General features: G+C 53.9%; 1 protein-coding gene across 4 annotated transcripts in view; it reads right to left on the bottom strand.

Moving 5' to 3' along the window:
* The window catches only part of RGMA (repulsive guidance molecule BMP co-receptor a), a 44573-nt gene that overhangs the window by 17443 nt on the left and 9906 nt on the right, over window positions 1-17224 (bottom strand). For 3 of the 4 annotated variants that reach the window (XM_072737207.1, XM_072737208.1, XM_072737209.1), the window contains one exon: window positions 9439-9554. In XM_072737207.1, coding sequence (XP_072593308.1) covers window positions 9439-9554 — 116 coding nt within the window. Of the gene's footprint in view, window positions 1-9438; window positions 9555-9981; window positions 10075-17224 lie in introns of those variants that run through there. The other variant, XM_072737210.1, reaches the window with a different exon arrangement.

The raw sequence follows: 17224 nt of genomic DNA, 5'->3' as shown, positions 1-17224 counted from the left end.
CAAGTTTTAGAACTTGGGATCTGAGGGACGCCAAGGGTCACTGGTCACCAGTTTCCGCCTCCAGCTACCCTCTAAGGCAGAAAACCTCCCTATAACATCCCGGACTGGGGGGCATCCGGCCTCCACCACCACCAGAAGTCTGCCAAGACAGGGCTGGCCCTTGCTGCTCCAGGTATATCCCAGGGGTATCGGCTCTTCTCTAGAGCCACATAGAAAGAGCTCACAGGTGACCACCCTGCAAATACTAAAGATGACCCCTCGGCTCCCGTGGATCCCCTTCCTCAGCTTCTCCCTCTGGCTGCCGTGGGCCTCCCTGAAAGGTCTGTGACCTCCATTGACGCCCCAGCGGAGGGGTCACCTCCTGCCTGCAAATCCCCAGGGCTGGGGCCCTTCATCTTGCACACCCCACGCTCAAAGCATCTTAGCAGATTTGATGCCTTTTTAAAGCCCCCCCAACCAGTGCTCTGCTAGGTCTCTGGGGACTTTTGGGTGCCCCAGCCCCCCACATATGCAACATTGCACTTTTGGGGGGAGGTGGGCTCGCAGTGCCTCCTTTGTGGGCTGAGACGTGCCCGCGAGAGAAATCACAGCCTCACAACCCGCCTGACTTAATTCCTTTCAATAGCAACCCAGTGCCTCTTGGAAACAGCCAGACGGGGGCAGGGAGCTCGCAGCATCAGCCGTACCCACCCGGGCAGGAGGAAAATATTTATGCACCAGCGCGGCGTTAGCTGCTTTCAGGGACCTCCTTTGAACTGTTAATCAAGCCCAATCTTTCGGAATAATAGCCTGATTATTACCGCCCTGTTTGCATAACAAAGAAGCCCAATAAAACTTATTTCACATCGCGCAGAGGGGGTGTGAAGGATCGCCCTGAGAAATGAGTCTCAGGAATGCGGCGAGCTGCTCCACAGTCAGAGCCCAGGAATAAAGACAATGCAATTTGCCACCAAGAAAAGCCCAATAGACCAATAAATTACCCGCGTGCAAAGGGATTAGATCGGGTTTCAGTGGCTGTGTGGGAGGGGTGGGGTGAGCCGGGACAGGGGAAAACCTGCCTTCTCTTAAAGGGGTAAAGGCTCGTTTTGAATCCAAGCCCCGTGGCTGCGTCGGTTTGGTCCAGCTCTGGGGCTACCAGGGTAACTGCCTGAAATCATTTCCTTGCTGAAAGTTCTGGAATCATTCTGCTTCTGCCACCAGCCTCCGTGGGTTTCTCTGCTCAGGTGGAGTCACCTACCAGACTTCTGGAAGGCAGAACAAACATGTTTCATTGGAATCCCAGTCCCAAGAGAGATTGAAGCATGGAGGCACGCCTGGGTGGCTCAGTGGTGGAGCATCTGCCTTTGGCTCAGGTCGTGATCCTGGGGTCCTGGGATCGAGTCCTGCATCAGGCTCCCTGCGGCGAGCCTACTTCACCCCATCTAAGTCTTCGCCTCTTTCTGTGTCTCTCATGAATGAATAAATAAAATCTTTTATAAAAAGAAGCATGGAGGCAAGAGAAGGGATTTGGGACGTAGCGTTTCTGCCAGGTCTCAGAGGGCAAGTGCGATTTGGCAGGTGCACACCGGAAGGTTGGCTGGAGCTGACATGCTGGTTGGTTGCAGGTAGCAAGCGTCCAAAGCGCCCAAGTGCTTTCCTATGCTGCGTGATTGGGGGGCCTGGGGGCTCTCCTCTGGTCCCCCAGTTCTGTTAGATTCCTCCACAAGGGGGCGCTGGCCCCAGGCTGTTTCTATCACGGTGCCCAAGTTACCCTCCTGGGACACCTGCCTGCCCCCCAGCTCCTCTTCCCTGTCCCCCAAGCCCCAAGGGTGGAATGGGCTTCCTGCAGTTTATGTACCTCTGTCGTCCCCTGTGGACTTTTCGGTGCTCCCCAAAGCGCCCAACAATCCCCTGTATTAAAGTCCCTTTGTGGAAATACCCCAGCCAGTTTTGCTCTCTTGCCTGGACCTTGCCGTGCCAGCCTAAGGATTTCAGACTACGTGGCTGATCATGGGGAGCCCCCGGAAAATTTTTCAGTAAGTGCATGGCAGGAGCAGAATCCTATTTTTAGGAGGCGGTGGCTTTCGTCCGGGTGGAAGCAGTGAGAGCACACGCAGAATGGCTTAAAAGAGCAGTCACTACCCGGCCTCTGTGGAAAGGCATCCATCCACTGAAGCCCTGAGACCTCCTGTTCCCGTCCTGCACCCACTCTGGGCAGCAGGGGCACTGGGGCTCCCCTGTCATCATAAAACTCTATTGGGGGGCTTCTGAAGGAGGTAGGGAAGGCAGCACCAAGCCGGAGGGTCAGCCAGTCCCTGCAGCAGCAGGAACAGCAGGCCACTCCCCACCCTCCTCCGTCCCCTAGCACGGAATCAAGGACAGGGCAGCCAATGGATCTGGTGCCAGTATGTGGCAAACCCTGGCCTGGGCAGGGTCCCGGAGTCTCCTTGAGTTAGGAGTTGCCCGGAAACTGCCTGTTTGTGCCTGTCCTGCAGGAACTGCACTAGATCACCCTGGCGTCAACATCCAGGTGTTTGACATCAGATGCCTGTAGGAACACACCCAGGTGGGAGACTGGATATTCGGTCAGGTGCAGCCGACTCTACCTTACCTAACCTGCAAGAGGCCAGAGGTGATTACCTTTCCTAAAAAGCACTCCTGCCCTTGCAGCCCAAGATCAATTCCCAGGGAACCCACCTAGCCTGCCTCTCCCTTGAAGGCACAGGGACCTTTCTGGGAGCTTCCTCCAGGAGGTGGCCTCCAGGACAAAGAGCCGGGCAAGAGAAAGTTACAGAGACGCTCTCAGCTGATCGAGGAAGGGGAGGTGGGTAGGCTGGGGAGCTGGGGGGTGAACTCACTGTCCAGTGAGGAAAGAGGTGGCCGGATGCCACCCACTGAACTGAGGCAGGAGGCGCTGCCCCCCTCGTCACACCCAGCCAGGGCTGCTCTGCCCTGGTCACACATGCCAAGTTGCTGCAAGAAACCCTGCCGAATGCCAAGAAACAGGGCACACCTTGGCTTGCCAAACTGGACACCCCCCCTCCCTCACACTGGAGCCATGCGGAGCCAAATCAGTGGCAAACAGGACATTGACAAGGCACCTGTGTTCACCTCAGGCCCCAGGCCCCTAGCAGGCCTGGCAGTCAGGTGGGTGAAGAGGGACCCATGCGGCCGAGGGCTGAGCCTGGAGCAAGATTCCATACCAAGAGCATCTTGCCTTAGGGTACAGAACTAAGCTACCCCGGATTCCACAAGGTCCACGAGGAGGGTGGTAATGGGCAAAGGCATCACTTTTCTGATATAAACGAAGCTTTCAGGTGAGCAATTTGTTCTCCGTGCTTTGAGGCATAACCCCTTTTCCTGAGTCTAGGGCTTGGCTCTAGAAATGATAATTTTCCATCCTGGCTCTGCCTCCAGCAACCCTGGGCTCATCTGCTCAGCCGCTCCAGGTCCAAGTTCATTTGAAGTGGCTTTTTCTCCCTCACCGCCATCCGCAGCCCGGCCCCCCTCGCCGCCTGCCTCATGCAGTGGGAGGGCAAACGCACGCCAGCTGGGCACACGCCCGGCTGGCGCACACATGTGTGAGCCTGTGTTCATGGGACATTCCTTAGCATGGGGAGCTATAATGGGCTCCTTTCTGCAAGGACCTGGGTGCAGACGGATCACTTTAATAGGCGTCTCGGTATTCCGACTGCTTGGGTGAAATGGTGCATGAAATGAATAAATAAGCAAAACCCAAAAGACATAAATCTGACTTGGGAAAATTTGCACCATGACAGCCCTGCCAACTTGTTTTCCTGACCTATGGCTGGGTGGCATCTTCTTCTTTGAAATGCTCAGCCAGGGAGGGATAGGGAGCAGAGAGGGCCTTTGGGATGGGGGCAAACATGCTCGGTCTGCAGAAAATGTGGTCACTCTTCATTCTGCTATCTCCTATCTCTCCAAATTTTGTTCCTTGTTTTTAATTTTTTCCCCACTTTAAAGCCTTATATGCCACATAGCACAAACTCTCATATGCCACAAAGCAAACTTAATGAGCATGTTTACTCAAAATCCGGTGTATGGGAAAGGGGGTGGTCCTGTGTTCTCCCCCTGGCTCTGTAACTACTTAGCTTTGTAACATCAGGCAACCTCTCTGACCCTCTGTCTCCTCTTCAGGGCAGTGGGAGTGATGATGTTCGTGAAGAAGGTGTGGTGATCTCATGAGGTGTTGAATTTAAAGCATTTGGCAGAGCGCCTGGTATACTGTGTCTGCTCAATAAATGAAAAGAGCTTTCAAAATTATTGTTCCCCTTCAAATGATCAGACTTTGGAGAGAACAATATAAGGTATTATGTCTCAAAGGATGTGCATAATATTAGGTAGTGATGGCTGTCTGCGGGAGGTGGGAATTTGAGTTATTTTCATTTACTTATTTATCCTTTTTGGGTTTTAGATTTAAAAAATGAGTATTGCTTTTATAACCAAAAGCAAGTTTAGAAAAAGATTGGGGCAACTGGGGAAACCCCCCACCCCCTTGGTCTCCTGTCTCTTGAGAAAAAACAAAACAGAAATGCAAAAAGCCCAAGGGCCCTACAATTTCCAGATTGTGCCAGGTGTGTTCAGGGTGTGTAGCAAGGAGAACGGTATGAAGAAACAGAAAATGGGCTCTTTCCTTATAAGCAGAACTAGTGATTGAGGAGAAGACAAAAACCCAAGACCCACAAAATAATGAACCTGGGAGGAAGCAGAGGTGTCTGCAGCCAAGGGAACAGGTGTCTAGGTCATTGGAGAGATGGAACTGGACCCCCACAAATGGCTCTGAACCTAGGCTTTGATCAAGCGGGCATTCCCATTCCAAACCAGGGAGTGGCACGAGCAAGGAAGGCCTGGAGGTGGCCCACAGGGAAGGTGTGGTGGGGTGGTGGCAGAGTTGGGGGTGGGGCAGCAGTGACTTGGAGCCTGGGCATGTGCCAGAAGCCTGGGGAAAGTGGGTGGGGGGCAGAAGTCAGAGGGTCCTCCCCTTTTGGATGCTCCAAAGAGGACTATGAGGAGGCACAGGTTCCTGAGCAGGACTTTTAGGGCAATTCATTTGGAGGTGTGCACGGGGGTTGGGGGACTGAGAGGCAGGTCCCAGGGCTGGTCAACTGTTTGTAGCCAGGAGACAATGGGAACAGACAGGAAGGGGTGTAAGAAAGAAGCCCAGCCCCAGCAGCTGGCTTGAATGGACAGACCTGCCTCATGCTCAGGGCTTCACGGTTCTGGGCAGTCCCTAACAGACTCAAACCAGGCCCCTAGTCCTGGGGCCAGGATGGGGAGAATCTAAGGTGAGCAACAACCTTGGTGTGCCCAGGACTGAGAGGGTTTCCAAGGACACCAGACTTTCCAGCTTTAAAACTAGGAAAGTTGGGGGTATGCTAGGATGAATTGGTCACCCTAGAAGAAACAGTGCTTTCAGTTTTCCGCAGGTTGAATTCGGCCAAGCAGGAAAACGGCAAAGTAGCTAACCACTCAATGAAAACATAAAGTTGGGGTTCTCTGCCCAGTTCTGTGCAGGGCCTTGCATATTTCACTGAAGAGAGTTTTCGTAGGAACTGAATGACCCCCATTATATAAACTGGCCCCCACCCCATCCTCTTACCTCCAAAGGGTCCTGGGACCACCCCTCGTCTTCCCCATCTCACGGAGCATCCTCATCTGAGCCCATGGATCACCTGTCTCCACTTCTTCTTTGAGCTCTGGGGTGACTGCTAGCAATTGCTTAAACCTTACACACAGGTTTCCCTTCTTCACCCACAAGACCAGAGATCCTCTCCTTATTCTCCGCTCACGGGCTAAGGGGCAAGCCGTCCATAGGACTTTATGCGTTGCCCTCCCTGGGAGCTAAGGCCCTGCCCTGCAGACCCCTTGGTGTGTCACGTGCAGACCCACATGCTAGCTGGCTCTGCTGTCACCTGGCTCTTGCAACCAGACATCACTTCATTCTCTCCCTTTAGGACACCGAGTGCCACGGGGAGGACAAAAATGTGAGCAAACCAACTGGCTTGCACATTTCTAAATACCAGCTTTTTCTCATCTCTGCAATGACCCAGATGCGCTTGGACACCACAGAGAGCCTTGGTCTCCCCGAGCCTTAGCATCTCTCCTGAGGGCTAACATTCCTGTAACAGGCGCAGTTTCAAAGTTAAAGCAAAAGAAAGGAGTGGGGGGGGGGGGGGAAAGACAGGCAGTAATGGTCCTCCCACCTAAGCATGCATCAGAACCCCCTAGAGGGCCTCGTGGAGTAGGGACTGCAGGTCCCACCCCAGAGCACAGGCTTCAGTAGGTCTGGCCTCAGCCCAGAACGCATGTTTAGCCAGCTCCCAGGGGAGGCTGACGCTGCGGGTCCAGGGGCCACACTTTAAGAACCACTGCTAGAACACAGCATCCATATGATGTTAACGGGAGGCATGCCAACGTATCTACAACCCTTTGATGGGTTTCTCTTAGCAATCTGTTATTATTAAGTCACAATGCTTTCAAAGTTGAAGAAGTACCTATTAATTGTATTTTGAACAAGATGTTATTTGTGGAAGACTCCTCTAAGAAGTCTTTTTAGGCCTCCTCCCCAACCCCCCAAAACCAGCTAGACGTGGCTACTGGTCCATCCACATCCACTGTGGGCACAGCATCGTCCAAGCACACACCCTTGCGGTCTGGGGAACACTGCAGAGCCGTTTCCCATTTAGAGGCTGGGGATCTGCTGGCCGAGCTGGGAGGAAGGCCCCGAATGCCCATCACTGAGTCAGGAACACAGTAGGTGTGCCAGGGTGCCATATGCACTGAGTGAGTACATGTAAACACTCTCCAAAAACACAAACCCTCTCAGTCTACAGAGGTTAAGGCATCTTTCTTCACATCACCATGTCCAACTTAATTTGCACTCCTATGGGTTTACTCCTGGCAGCCACTCAAGTTAACTAGCGCTGAACAAACCTATTCTTTCACTGGGCTGCTCTAGCCAGATTCCACTTGTCTTCAGTGGGAGAGGCTGAGGCCTCGCAGGGCTCCTGGGGGTCTCCACGGCTTGCATTTGGCCAATGCTCTGCGTTTTCTCCAACACCCACCTGGCGCTCCCCACTCTCCATCAGCCCTGCCGCTTTCCTGCCATTGGGGTCTAAGAAGAGAACAGTCCATCTCTATGTGGCAAGAAGACAACCCATTTCATCTCTTCCTTAAGAAACTGTCTTTTGACCCTGATCTCTTGAGCACGCAAGGTTTTGGAGCTCCTCCCTTTTGGAGGTATTTCGTTTGGGGAGACTGGAAGCTCAGTTTTCAGTAAGGTGGGCAATTTTGACTAAATGCAGCTGTCAAGGCCTCATACTAGAAGAAACCCGAGCCAGTTGGCATGACAGTCCGGCGGCTATCCATTCCCTCTGCCAGGTTTTAGTTACCAGCCTTGAAGCCAAAAAACAAAATGGGCTTCTAGGAAACAAAAGTGATGGAATTCGCCCTGTGAATTATATAACCCACCAGCTTTCCTGGGGCAGCGGGGGGAATACTTTAAAATAAAGTTCTTCAGATGGAGACATGAAATGAGCAACAAAGAAAACACCACCACCCCAGGGGCTGGCAGCCGCCCCTCTGCCAGCCCTCCTTTTCCTCTCCCCAATTCAAGAAGTTAACAAGTGCTGCCCCTTTAAGAGCGGGAAGGTGTTGTTTTAAGGGCCTCTAAGCCCCCCTTCTCAATTTCAGCTCAGAGCTGAGATCACATCCCCCAAGGCAGCCAAGGGACAAAAGCTATTTATCAACCCATCTGATAAAACTTCCAATGGGCCGGATCTTTATCTAGACCGAACCGAGATGCACACGCAGAGCAAAGTCCTGCTTCACCAAAAGGTGGATTTCCTTTTAAGGAAGGCTGTCTTTTACGTTTTCATTTTATTTTTTTTGAGTTTTGGGAAGAGAATCAAATCAGCCTTTCGGGCGGACCGTTCGTTCCGTAGATGAGGAAACTGCCTTTTAAAAGGTGTGTGTGTGTGTGTGTGTGTGGTGGGAGGCGTAGGCCACCCTGCAGCGGGGCTCACTGCTCAGGGGTGTTCATATTACAGGCCGGGGGCGCGCGGGGCGCACGGGGCTCCGAGGGCTCGGTGGGTCGCTGACACCCCCGGCTGGTCCTCGGCCGGGGCCTCCCCGACGGAATCCGGAGCCGGGAGCAGGTTGCGGCTCTCCGGGACGCCCCGAGGGCGCGCAGCTGCCCAGGGAGCGGGGCTGGGGCGAGAAGGGAAACTGATCCCTGGCCGCCCGCCGCTGCCGGCACGGTCCGCGCGCCCGCAGCCCCAGCTCGCGGCCAGGCCCAGCCCCGGGCTGCCCGGTTCCGCCAGTCCCTGAAACCCAGTTGGCTGCGAAGCAAAACAAAACAACCCCCTCCCGGTCGGACCCAGCTCCTTCCCGGCCGAGGGCCGGCGTGCGCGGGGCCGCGGATTCGCGTCCCGCCGCCGCGCAGCCCCGGAGCTCGCGCTTCTGCAGAGGCACCTCGGCGCCCCGCAGCCCACGGGCCGGCCCGGGTCCCGCCTCGCACCGGGGACCATTCGGCCCGTGACACTGGGTTTATTTGTACTCGTAGCAGGAGTAAAATGGGTATAAAGGGTTTAACTGGCCTTTCCAGGCTGTGAGCAGCATATGGCCAAAATAAAATAAAGTTTTATGAAACATTATAAAGAAAACAGACCGGGGATTTAAGTTTCGTGCCTCCCCCCTCCCCCCGAAAGGGAGGGGGGGGAAAGTAAAGAAACTGGAGCGTTTGGGAAGGAACAAATGCTTCTCTGTGGAGCTGGTTTCCCTTCCCCCAACAAAAACAAGAGGTCCGGGCTCGGAGGAATTTGAAAGCAGCGATCTGCCAAAAACATTGTGAAAAACTATGGGGGATTCATTGGAAACAGATGGCTTTTTCAGCTTTAATTCTGAAATTCTCTCCCTTTCTGACACAATAAAAACAAACAGGGGGCGACGCGGAATGTTATCAAACAGGCACCCGAGCTCGCGTGAGCCGCGTGCGTGGGCTTCCCCGCGGGGGCGGGGGCGGGGGCGGGGGCGGGGGGCGGCTCCACCCCCGGGCACCCGCAGGGCCGCACGCCCCTGGGCGAGTAGCCCGGGAAAGTGCCCCCCGCCGCGAGCCCCCCTCCCTCGGGGCCCCTAAGGGGCGCGTCCCCAGGACCCCCTTCCTGGGAAGGAGGGAGGCGCGCCCGGCCCCCGCGACGCCCCCCGCCCCCCGCCTCGGCTCCCTCCCGGAGCCGCCCGGGCGGGGGCCTGCCCCTCGCCCCCCGCCCCCCGCCCCCCTCCCCGGGTCCCCGCGGGCATCCACCGCGCCGTCCGCGGGGCGCGGGAGAAACAAAGACCGGTGGGCGTGGGCGTGGGCGGCGGGGGCCCGGGGCTCGGGCGGACTCCAGGTGGACGCGCGCGGGCCCGGGGACTGCGGCCGGGCCGCGGGCAGCGCCTTACCTGCCGGGAGGCTGCAGAGAAGGAAGGCGAGGGTCGGCCAGAATCCCAGGGCTGAACGTCCTGCCCCTCTCCCCATACCCATCCATCCAGCTCGGCCTGTGACCACTAGCCTCTCCCTGGAAGAAGAGTTTAGAAGAAAAGAAGAGGAAAATAAATCTCGCTGCGGAGGAAGGGCAGCCTCGCTCCGCCGGCGGGAGCAGCGAGCCGGGAGGCTCGGTCCCCCTCGGCCGCGGGCGCCCGGCGCGCCCCCCCTCCCGCGCCCCTCCCCGCGCGCCCCTCCCTCCCGGGGCCCCTCCAATGTCTGCGCGGCCCGCCCCCTCGCACTCGGGTTTCAGCGCGGCCCGCGGGGGGTGGGGGGGCCCAGCTGGGCGGGGACCGAGGCGGCGGGGTTCCGACGCGGGCCTCGGGGGACTCGGGAGCCCGGGCCCGGGGAGGGGCGCAGGGCGCGCCCCGGCTCCCCGGTCCCCGCGGCGGCCCAGGCGGAGGGGGCCCAGCGCCCCGCCCCCCCCCCCGGACGGCCTGCAGAGGCCCCCAGAATCCGACCTGTAAACATCCAACCCGAGTAGAAACTGCGCTCGGAGACCGGCCCCGGGACCCCTTTCCACTCCGACTGCCGTCCCGAAGCCGCCACCCCCGCCCCCGGGTTCACTTCCCTGGCTCAGACGTGTCCCCAGGCAGGAGGCTGGAAAAGCCGCTTCGGAGATGCCCGGGGGTGTCGGGGTGGCCCGCTGGATCGCAGCAGCCAAGGCACCTCGCGGCTCCCTCCCCCGACACCCCAGGCCACCCACCCGGCCTGGGCTCCGAGCCTCCCGCACCCCCTTCAAGCGCCTCGCTGCTTCCCCAGTACTTGCCCGGGCTGCACTCCCGAGTTGGCGGCCTGTGAGCCTGACGGAGGCGGCAGGACGGCTGCCACCCCGGAGGAGGTGTGGACGCAGCCGTCTCTTCGGTGCGCCGGGGCCGGCCTCCTGGGGCTGCCACGGTAGGGCCACCAAGGCCGCTCTTGGGAGGGCATCAGGGTGGTGACTTCCCCTAACTTGGTCGCTTATTTTTCCAGGAGAAAAATGTCTCCTCCCCAAGGTTGCCTAGGACCTGGGGCTCTTCTGCCGCTGTTGGGATATTTAAGAGACTGGCAACTTTCCCCAAGAAACATCTTTTGGATGGAACACAAATAGGCCAGAGCAAGTGTTTTGAGTCGAACCAATTCCTCCCTTGGCCCCCCCTCACCTCTCCTCCAAGCCGACTCATCTGGTTCTTTGGAAAAAAAACCTGAATTTTTATCCAATTTTGATGTTTCTCTTAAGCACTATCGCAGTCCTCACTTGCCGAAAGGCCACACAGGCTGCGAGGCTGTGCCTGCACTCAGGACTCTGCCTGCCAGGAGGGAGTGTTGCTCTGGAGGCGCAAGCTTTGGGCAAGGGGAAGAAAGCCCCAGTTCCCGTGAATTCACAACCCAGGCACTAGTACTTCTCAATCTGGCTTCTGCAAAAAAACAGGTGAGAAAGGGAGCTCACTGTTTCAGCCAGCTGTGCCATGGGGCAAAAGGAAGCTGTTGTTTCCTTGGGGCAAGATGCCATGAAGGCAACTGCTCGCCTGTAAAGTTGCACCCCCACATCTCCCCCAAAGAGTTAGGTCTGGGCGCAATGGGCTGTAATTATCATTCCCCCAAACTGGGGTTCATTTTAAGCCCCGATTTGCAAAATGCTAGCCCAGGGCTCTACTGGTATTTCTCTGGAGCGTGGCCCCATCCTTGGGCCAGACCTAGGGGTTTATTCTCCGGAACAGCCCTGGCCGGCTGAGGCAGGCACGGAGCCAGTCTGCACAGTGGTACCTTTGAGGTCCATCCGTCAATTCACACCATTTGCTGGACTGTGCCCTTCATAGTTAGTTCTGAAGCTTCTTGCTAATGAGAGAGAGGGGATTCATCAGGATCCTCAGCAGCCCCAACAATGAGTCAACCATAGACACTGCTGTGGCATCTCCAGTGGGGAATGCGGCCCAGTGGGGAAGCCATGGAGGCTTCTGAAGACCTGAAAGCAGGCCTTTGCCATGCAGTCCTTGCCGGAGGTGGACCTCTGGAAGCAGGACTTGGAGCCCCTGTACCTCAATTTCTTCATCTGGAAGGGCAGACTGATAATATTGTCACTGCAAGACTGCAACAGTACAATTTGGGAGGGGCATTGACTGGGCCATGGGAATTCCCCAGAGTTCCTGCTACAGTATTGGGTGCCATTTTGTGAGGAGATCCAATTCTTAGGACATAAGCAAATGATTTAAGAAAGGGACACAGAAGGCTTTTTTTTTTCTCACGAGGAGAGACGTGTGAGGCTGAATTTGGACACCATCAAAATGGAGATTTGGCCTTTCTGTAGTTTAGACTATCAGGAGAAATCCAGCCCCCACAAAAAAGCAGTATGGGGTTGTGTTGGCCTTGAGCAATCTGTCTATATGGGCCAAACCAACCAGCTTATTCCAACTCCACAGGTCTTTGCAATAAGAAATCTTGGAACACTGGGCTATGGAACTCAGCAGTCCATTCGCCAAAGAAACTCACTTAACTCAAGGTGTAGCTGACTTCATATAAACAGTTCGCGTTATAGAGGATGACCCTTATGGGTTCTCCTCCAGGCTGTACTCTGAGCCTCAGGTTAGAGATCTTCCCTCGCATGGCTCCTGCTCCCTTCCCCCCAACCCTGGCTGTTGGGCCCAGCACTGAACCTTGGTCCCCTCCCCCTACCCCCTGACCCTCCCCCTTTAGGCAATGGGGCTGTGTGGTAGAGGGGCAGGGGGTTTCGGAAAGGCGAGGTTCTACATAAGGCTGAAGTCCTCCCAGGGGGTGAGGGGTGTCAGAGACTCTAGCTTTCCTTGCCTCTGGGTACAAACAGGGTGCTCCCAAATCCAGGGCCTGAGTCATCAGTCAATAAATGTATAATCAGGACTATTGCATGGTAGTCTCTGGGAGGACGAAAGACCTAACTAAGACAGCTCCTAGCTTTGAACTGCCAGTAGAAGCAGAGATTAGAGGAAGGTCAGGGAAGGCTTTTCCAAAAAGGTAGGGTGTCTCTTGAGGATCTTTTGAAGGATGCATTTCTCAGTAAGAGTGACTGTAATAATGGCAAATACTACAATGTGCTCTCACATTATGTCAAGTGCTAGCTAAGTATGTTTTTAGACAACTTGAAGCTAAGGTAGGTTCTACGATCATCCCCATTTTACAGATGCGAAACTGAGGCTGAGTAAAGTTAAGGATTCACCCAATGACTGGCTGACAAGCCTAGAGCTGAGCACACCAAGCACATGCCTGATGTGCAGTACGGGGCCACTCATTCCAGTGATTCAAGTCTGCACTGGGCTTTAAGTCAAGGCTAGACAGGTGACCATCGCTTTCAATAAAGCAGAACACAGACTCTGACAGTGGAGACATGAGAACACAGGCGCCAGGGGCCTTCAGCCCAGACTCCCCACAGGACGGGCAGGGGGAGTGTTCTCAGTGTGGAAGAGTTGGGGGGGGGTGAGAGCTAGGGGAGGGGGGAGGAGGAGCAGGGCAAGGATTCTAGGCAGAAGGCACAGTGAGTATAACACATCCCAAGGTGTGGCCTGCCTGTGGAGCTGGGAAAGCAGGAGGGTGGCTGTTGGAGATCAGGCCACAGGAAGACAGAGCAGGAGTTTGGGAAAGTGCTTGGAGGGCCAACAGTGCTCTGCTAGGGTGTCCATTCTTAGCACCTGGGAGCCCAACCAGAGATCTCAAGAACAGGAGGGATTTAGTCTTTGGGGACATCATTCTGAGGAAGTTTAGCAGGAATACTGCCCAGGACCCATTCCGGAGTGGCCGAATCTGAATCCCTGGGTAGGGCCTGGGCATCAGCATTTTTCATTAGCTCTCCCAGGTGACTAACAGGTAGGAATTTGCTAGGTTTAGAAGTCCTGCCACGCTTCATCAATCCTGGGTACATGTGAAGACTCAGGTTGAGTCTGTCAGTTTATCCTCTTGGACTTAAAAGTCAAGGTGAGACAGATAACTTAATAAGCACTTCCGATAAAGCCGTGACTGGTGCATGACCCAAGTGGACCAATCAGAGTCTGTCCTGAGACTTGCAGGGGGCGGGGGGGGGGGGGGGAGGGGCTGGCCTGGTCTCTGGTTCCTGCATAGGATAGGTCTGCAGGTAGCAACCTGAGGGAGAGTGTTGGCACCTGGAAGCTGTGTTGGTAGGGTCATACTGGTTTTACTAAAATTGCATTTTATCTGGTGAGCTTTGTCTGGAACTGGTGGAGATTTTCAGGGCTCCCTGCACCTCCTCCGAGCTCTGTGAGTACCCATTCCAGCTGTGGGAGCCAACAAAGTTCCTTATTCTGTTGAAACTGGCTTGATTTAGGATTCTCTCACATGTGTGCCCAGACTCCTGACAAGGAGGGAGCTAACGGTCCAACACTGGTCCCAAGAAATACTTTTACCAACCTCACGAGTACAGGGGTATGTTGCCAACAGCTCCTAAGCCATCAGTCATTTACTGGTAAAATTGCTTGCACTTACTCTCATCACCTTAACCCCCAAATTTTTGCTTATATACCATGTTTTGAGGAACTTACTTGCTTCAATTTGCAACTGAGGGTGGGACCCAATCCTCCTTAATCGAAATAAAACTTAGTTTCAAATTCCTCTTTCAAACTTCAGGGGCTCCCGTGGGTCTGGCTGTCTCAGATTTGATGAACCAGGCCTTGTTCACTCTCTCCGTAACTGTGTTGAGAAGCCGGAGCAGGTGTATTGCATTAGGAATATGCAGATTATGACCTGTGCGATGAGGGGGCACAAGCCCCCTACAAGGGGTCAGCATGGGGTTCCCTCAGCATCCAAGCTCCTACTTTGGGCAAGCGAGACCCACAGGGTGGTTTTGACTGAAGGCACAGTTTCGATAACCTACATAAGGGAACTGGAGTCACAAGCCTAATTACGTACAGATCTCAGAAAAAGTGGGGTTGGGGGGCATGAAGTGAGCTAGGTGAGGGGCAGCCCTCCATCCCAGGATCCCAGGTCAATTAAGAGCAGGAGACAGAGAGCGGGGTAGCAAGCACCTACTACTTGTAAGGCAGTGGGGGTGGAGGTCACTAACTTTTCTTGGGCTTAACTCTAAGGGTTAATTCAAAAGGTATCCTGGGAAAAGAAAAGCAGGAGCTACTGGAGAGAATGAACCCTAAACCTGAGTCCTGATCTAAATGTCCAGGCACTGGGTGCCAGCAGGGTTCTCACACTGTAAAATGCACAGGCAGCAACTTGGAAAAACTAAAGTTGTTTTTCTCATCATACTAACTTTAAAAAAAATAGATTTTATTTGAGAGAGAGAGAGAGAAAGCATGAGCAGAGGGGAGGGGAGGGGCAGAGGGAGAAGGAGAAGAACACTCCCTGCTGAGCAGGGAGCCGATGCAGGAGCCCCATCCGAGGACCCTGAGCTCATGACCTGAGCTGAAGGCAGATGCTCAACCACCTGAGCCACCCAGGTGCCCCTTCATCATAGTAACTTGCAAGGTTTTATAGACTTTGACCATATCATCTTTTTGGCTTCATCTTTCCACTCTAAAGAACAAAGCATATGGTTTCACTCATATGTGGAATGTAAGAAATAATGAAAGGGACCATAAGGGAAGGGGGGAAGCTGGGTGGGGAAAAATTAGAGAGGGAGACAAACCATGAGAGACTCCTAACTCTGGGAAAAAACCAAAGGGTTGCAGAAGGGGAGGGGGGTCGGGGGATGGGGGTAACTGCATGACAGGCACTAAGTAGGGCATGTGATGGGATGAGCACTGGGTGTTCTACTATGTGTCGGCAAACTGAATTTAAATAAAATAATAATAATAAAAAGAACAAAGCAGTCCAGCATCCCAGGAAAATTCTTGTACCTGGCTGATTACTTTACTTACCCTTCTATGGTATGAAGGTGTTTTTCTCCTAGGGGCAAGTCATAACACCGCCAGGTTTGGGTGGATCCCAGGGAGAATCCTATTTTTGGCTTAGCTTCCAATGCAGTTTCTGAAGGCTTTTTAGCACTTTCCGAACACTTGGTTGTGCACGGCTGTTAGCAAACAAACACTTTGCAAAGACCCCAAGATCCTGTCCCGGGCTGTAAACACGCTGGACAGAGTCCATTCTGTTACTAGTTGCACGATGTTCTCCGAAATGCACTGACGGAGACTTGTCCCCGCTAAAGCTTCAGTGTGCCCTTCCTTGCTAACTCATCAGCTTATCCTGCCAGTTATCCACCAGTGGTCTGCCATCTGTCTCCAGACCCTTCATTTCAACCGCAGGCCTGGAAGCATCTGAGCATTCTCTCCTTCAGATGATCTACGGACATTTAAACTAAGTTTGGGAGTACCAGTGATCCTTGGGGATCCCCACTGTTTATAATTCTTCATCCAGAAAAGTACCTGTTTACGCTATCTTTTGTTTCCTGTCTCTAAGGACAGTTCCAATCCATGGCGATTTACCCCCGCACATTCTAGAGCGACTCACTGTTGCAAATGACCCTTGGGGTGGGACTTTGTCAGGAGGAATTTTGAAAGTCTAAACATAATTCAGCCCTGGGTTTCTCCCTCGTCTCCAGGCCTGTTTCTCCCTCCTCAAAGAATGCTAATAGACTTCTCTGGTTTCATGTTCTCTTTCAGAAAGTGTGTTGTGCTATGTCCAGTTAATTGGGACTTCAGAATGTGCTTGATGATATTACTTTTTAGTATCTATTCCACAGAGGGGCTGTGAAGAGTAACCCTTCCTAGATGGCTGGGCTCCCTTTGTGGGCAGAGGATCCCAGGGTGTACACCCTTGGGTGGCAGGCCCGGTGTGGAAGGCCAGTGCACATTCTGGCCACCAGGACATGGCTGCCATCTCTAATTACCCCTGCTCCCTTCCCTCCAGATGGCTGGGGGTAGGGTCCGTAGAGTTTTCTTGAGCTGTTTGTTTCCATGAGATTGAGGGAGAGGGCCTCTCCCTGCTTCTCTTCTTCCAGAGCATTTATGAGTCTTGTCCTTAGTGTGGCACAAAGAACCCCTTCCCTGTAGATTTCAGAAAGCCTTAACGTGCTCCTCTTTTGGCCTATGTTGTTCTCTTAGCTCTTGCCAAAGGTTTCCTTTGTCTCTGTGTACACCCTATTCCGTGATGGATGCTTATTCTTAGTAATTGAAACGTGAGATTTTATTCCAATATTTTAATGATGTTTTGAAACACAGATTTCCCTGGCATTCCTAGCTCTCTGTAGAAACTGAAGAACTATCTCACTTTTTCTTTGAATTCTTTCATATGGATTTAAGACACATTAGCTGATTTTATTTACTCTTGACATGGCTTTAAATGTATGTGATCAGATCAGTCCATTGTTTTGCCCCACAGAAGACAGATTTCTTTCCATTTATTTACTGCATTTCTGTTTTACTCATTCAACGAGCACTCACCGAGTTCTGGAGCACTCAGCTCCAGAGGTTTTGGGGGTTCTCAGATGAGTAGCAGACAGTCCTCCCCCCCTCCACCACCCACCACCTCCTGGCAGCTCAGGGGAGCAGTCAGATGTCTGCTGTAGATTGAGACTCAATGTAGATTGAGTCTATTGTCTCAATAGAGACAAATGACTTCCGCACCACATGCTCAGTACTCTGAGATGCGTGTTTGTGTGGTGTCTCGGGAACCCTACATTTACTCTCCATCGTTGTTACTGTAAATCAACCTGGAACTCTACAAAATTGATGAGTGTCTCAGAGTTGGGGTGTGGTGGGGGGTCTCTGTAACTTCTTTGACAAATGGGACCACTGA

The sequence above is a fragment of the Vulpes vulpes genome, chromosome 14, assembly GCF_048418805.1.
Source record: "Vulpes vulpes isolate BD-2025 chromosome 14, VulVul3, whole genome shotgun sequence".
NCBI lineage: Eukaryota > Metazoa > Chordata > Mammalia > Carnivora > Canidae > Vulpes > Vulpes vulpes.
Note: the sequence above shows the minus strand (reverse complement) of the source record. Positions and strands in the feature narration are given on the sequence as shown.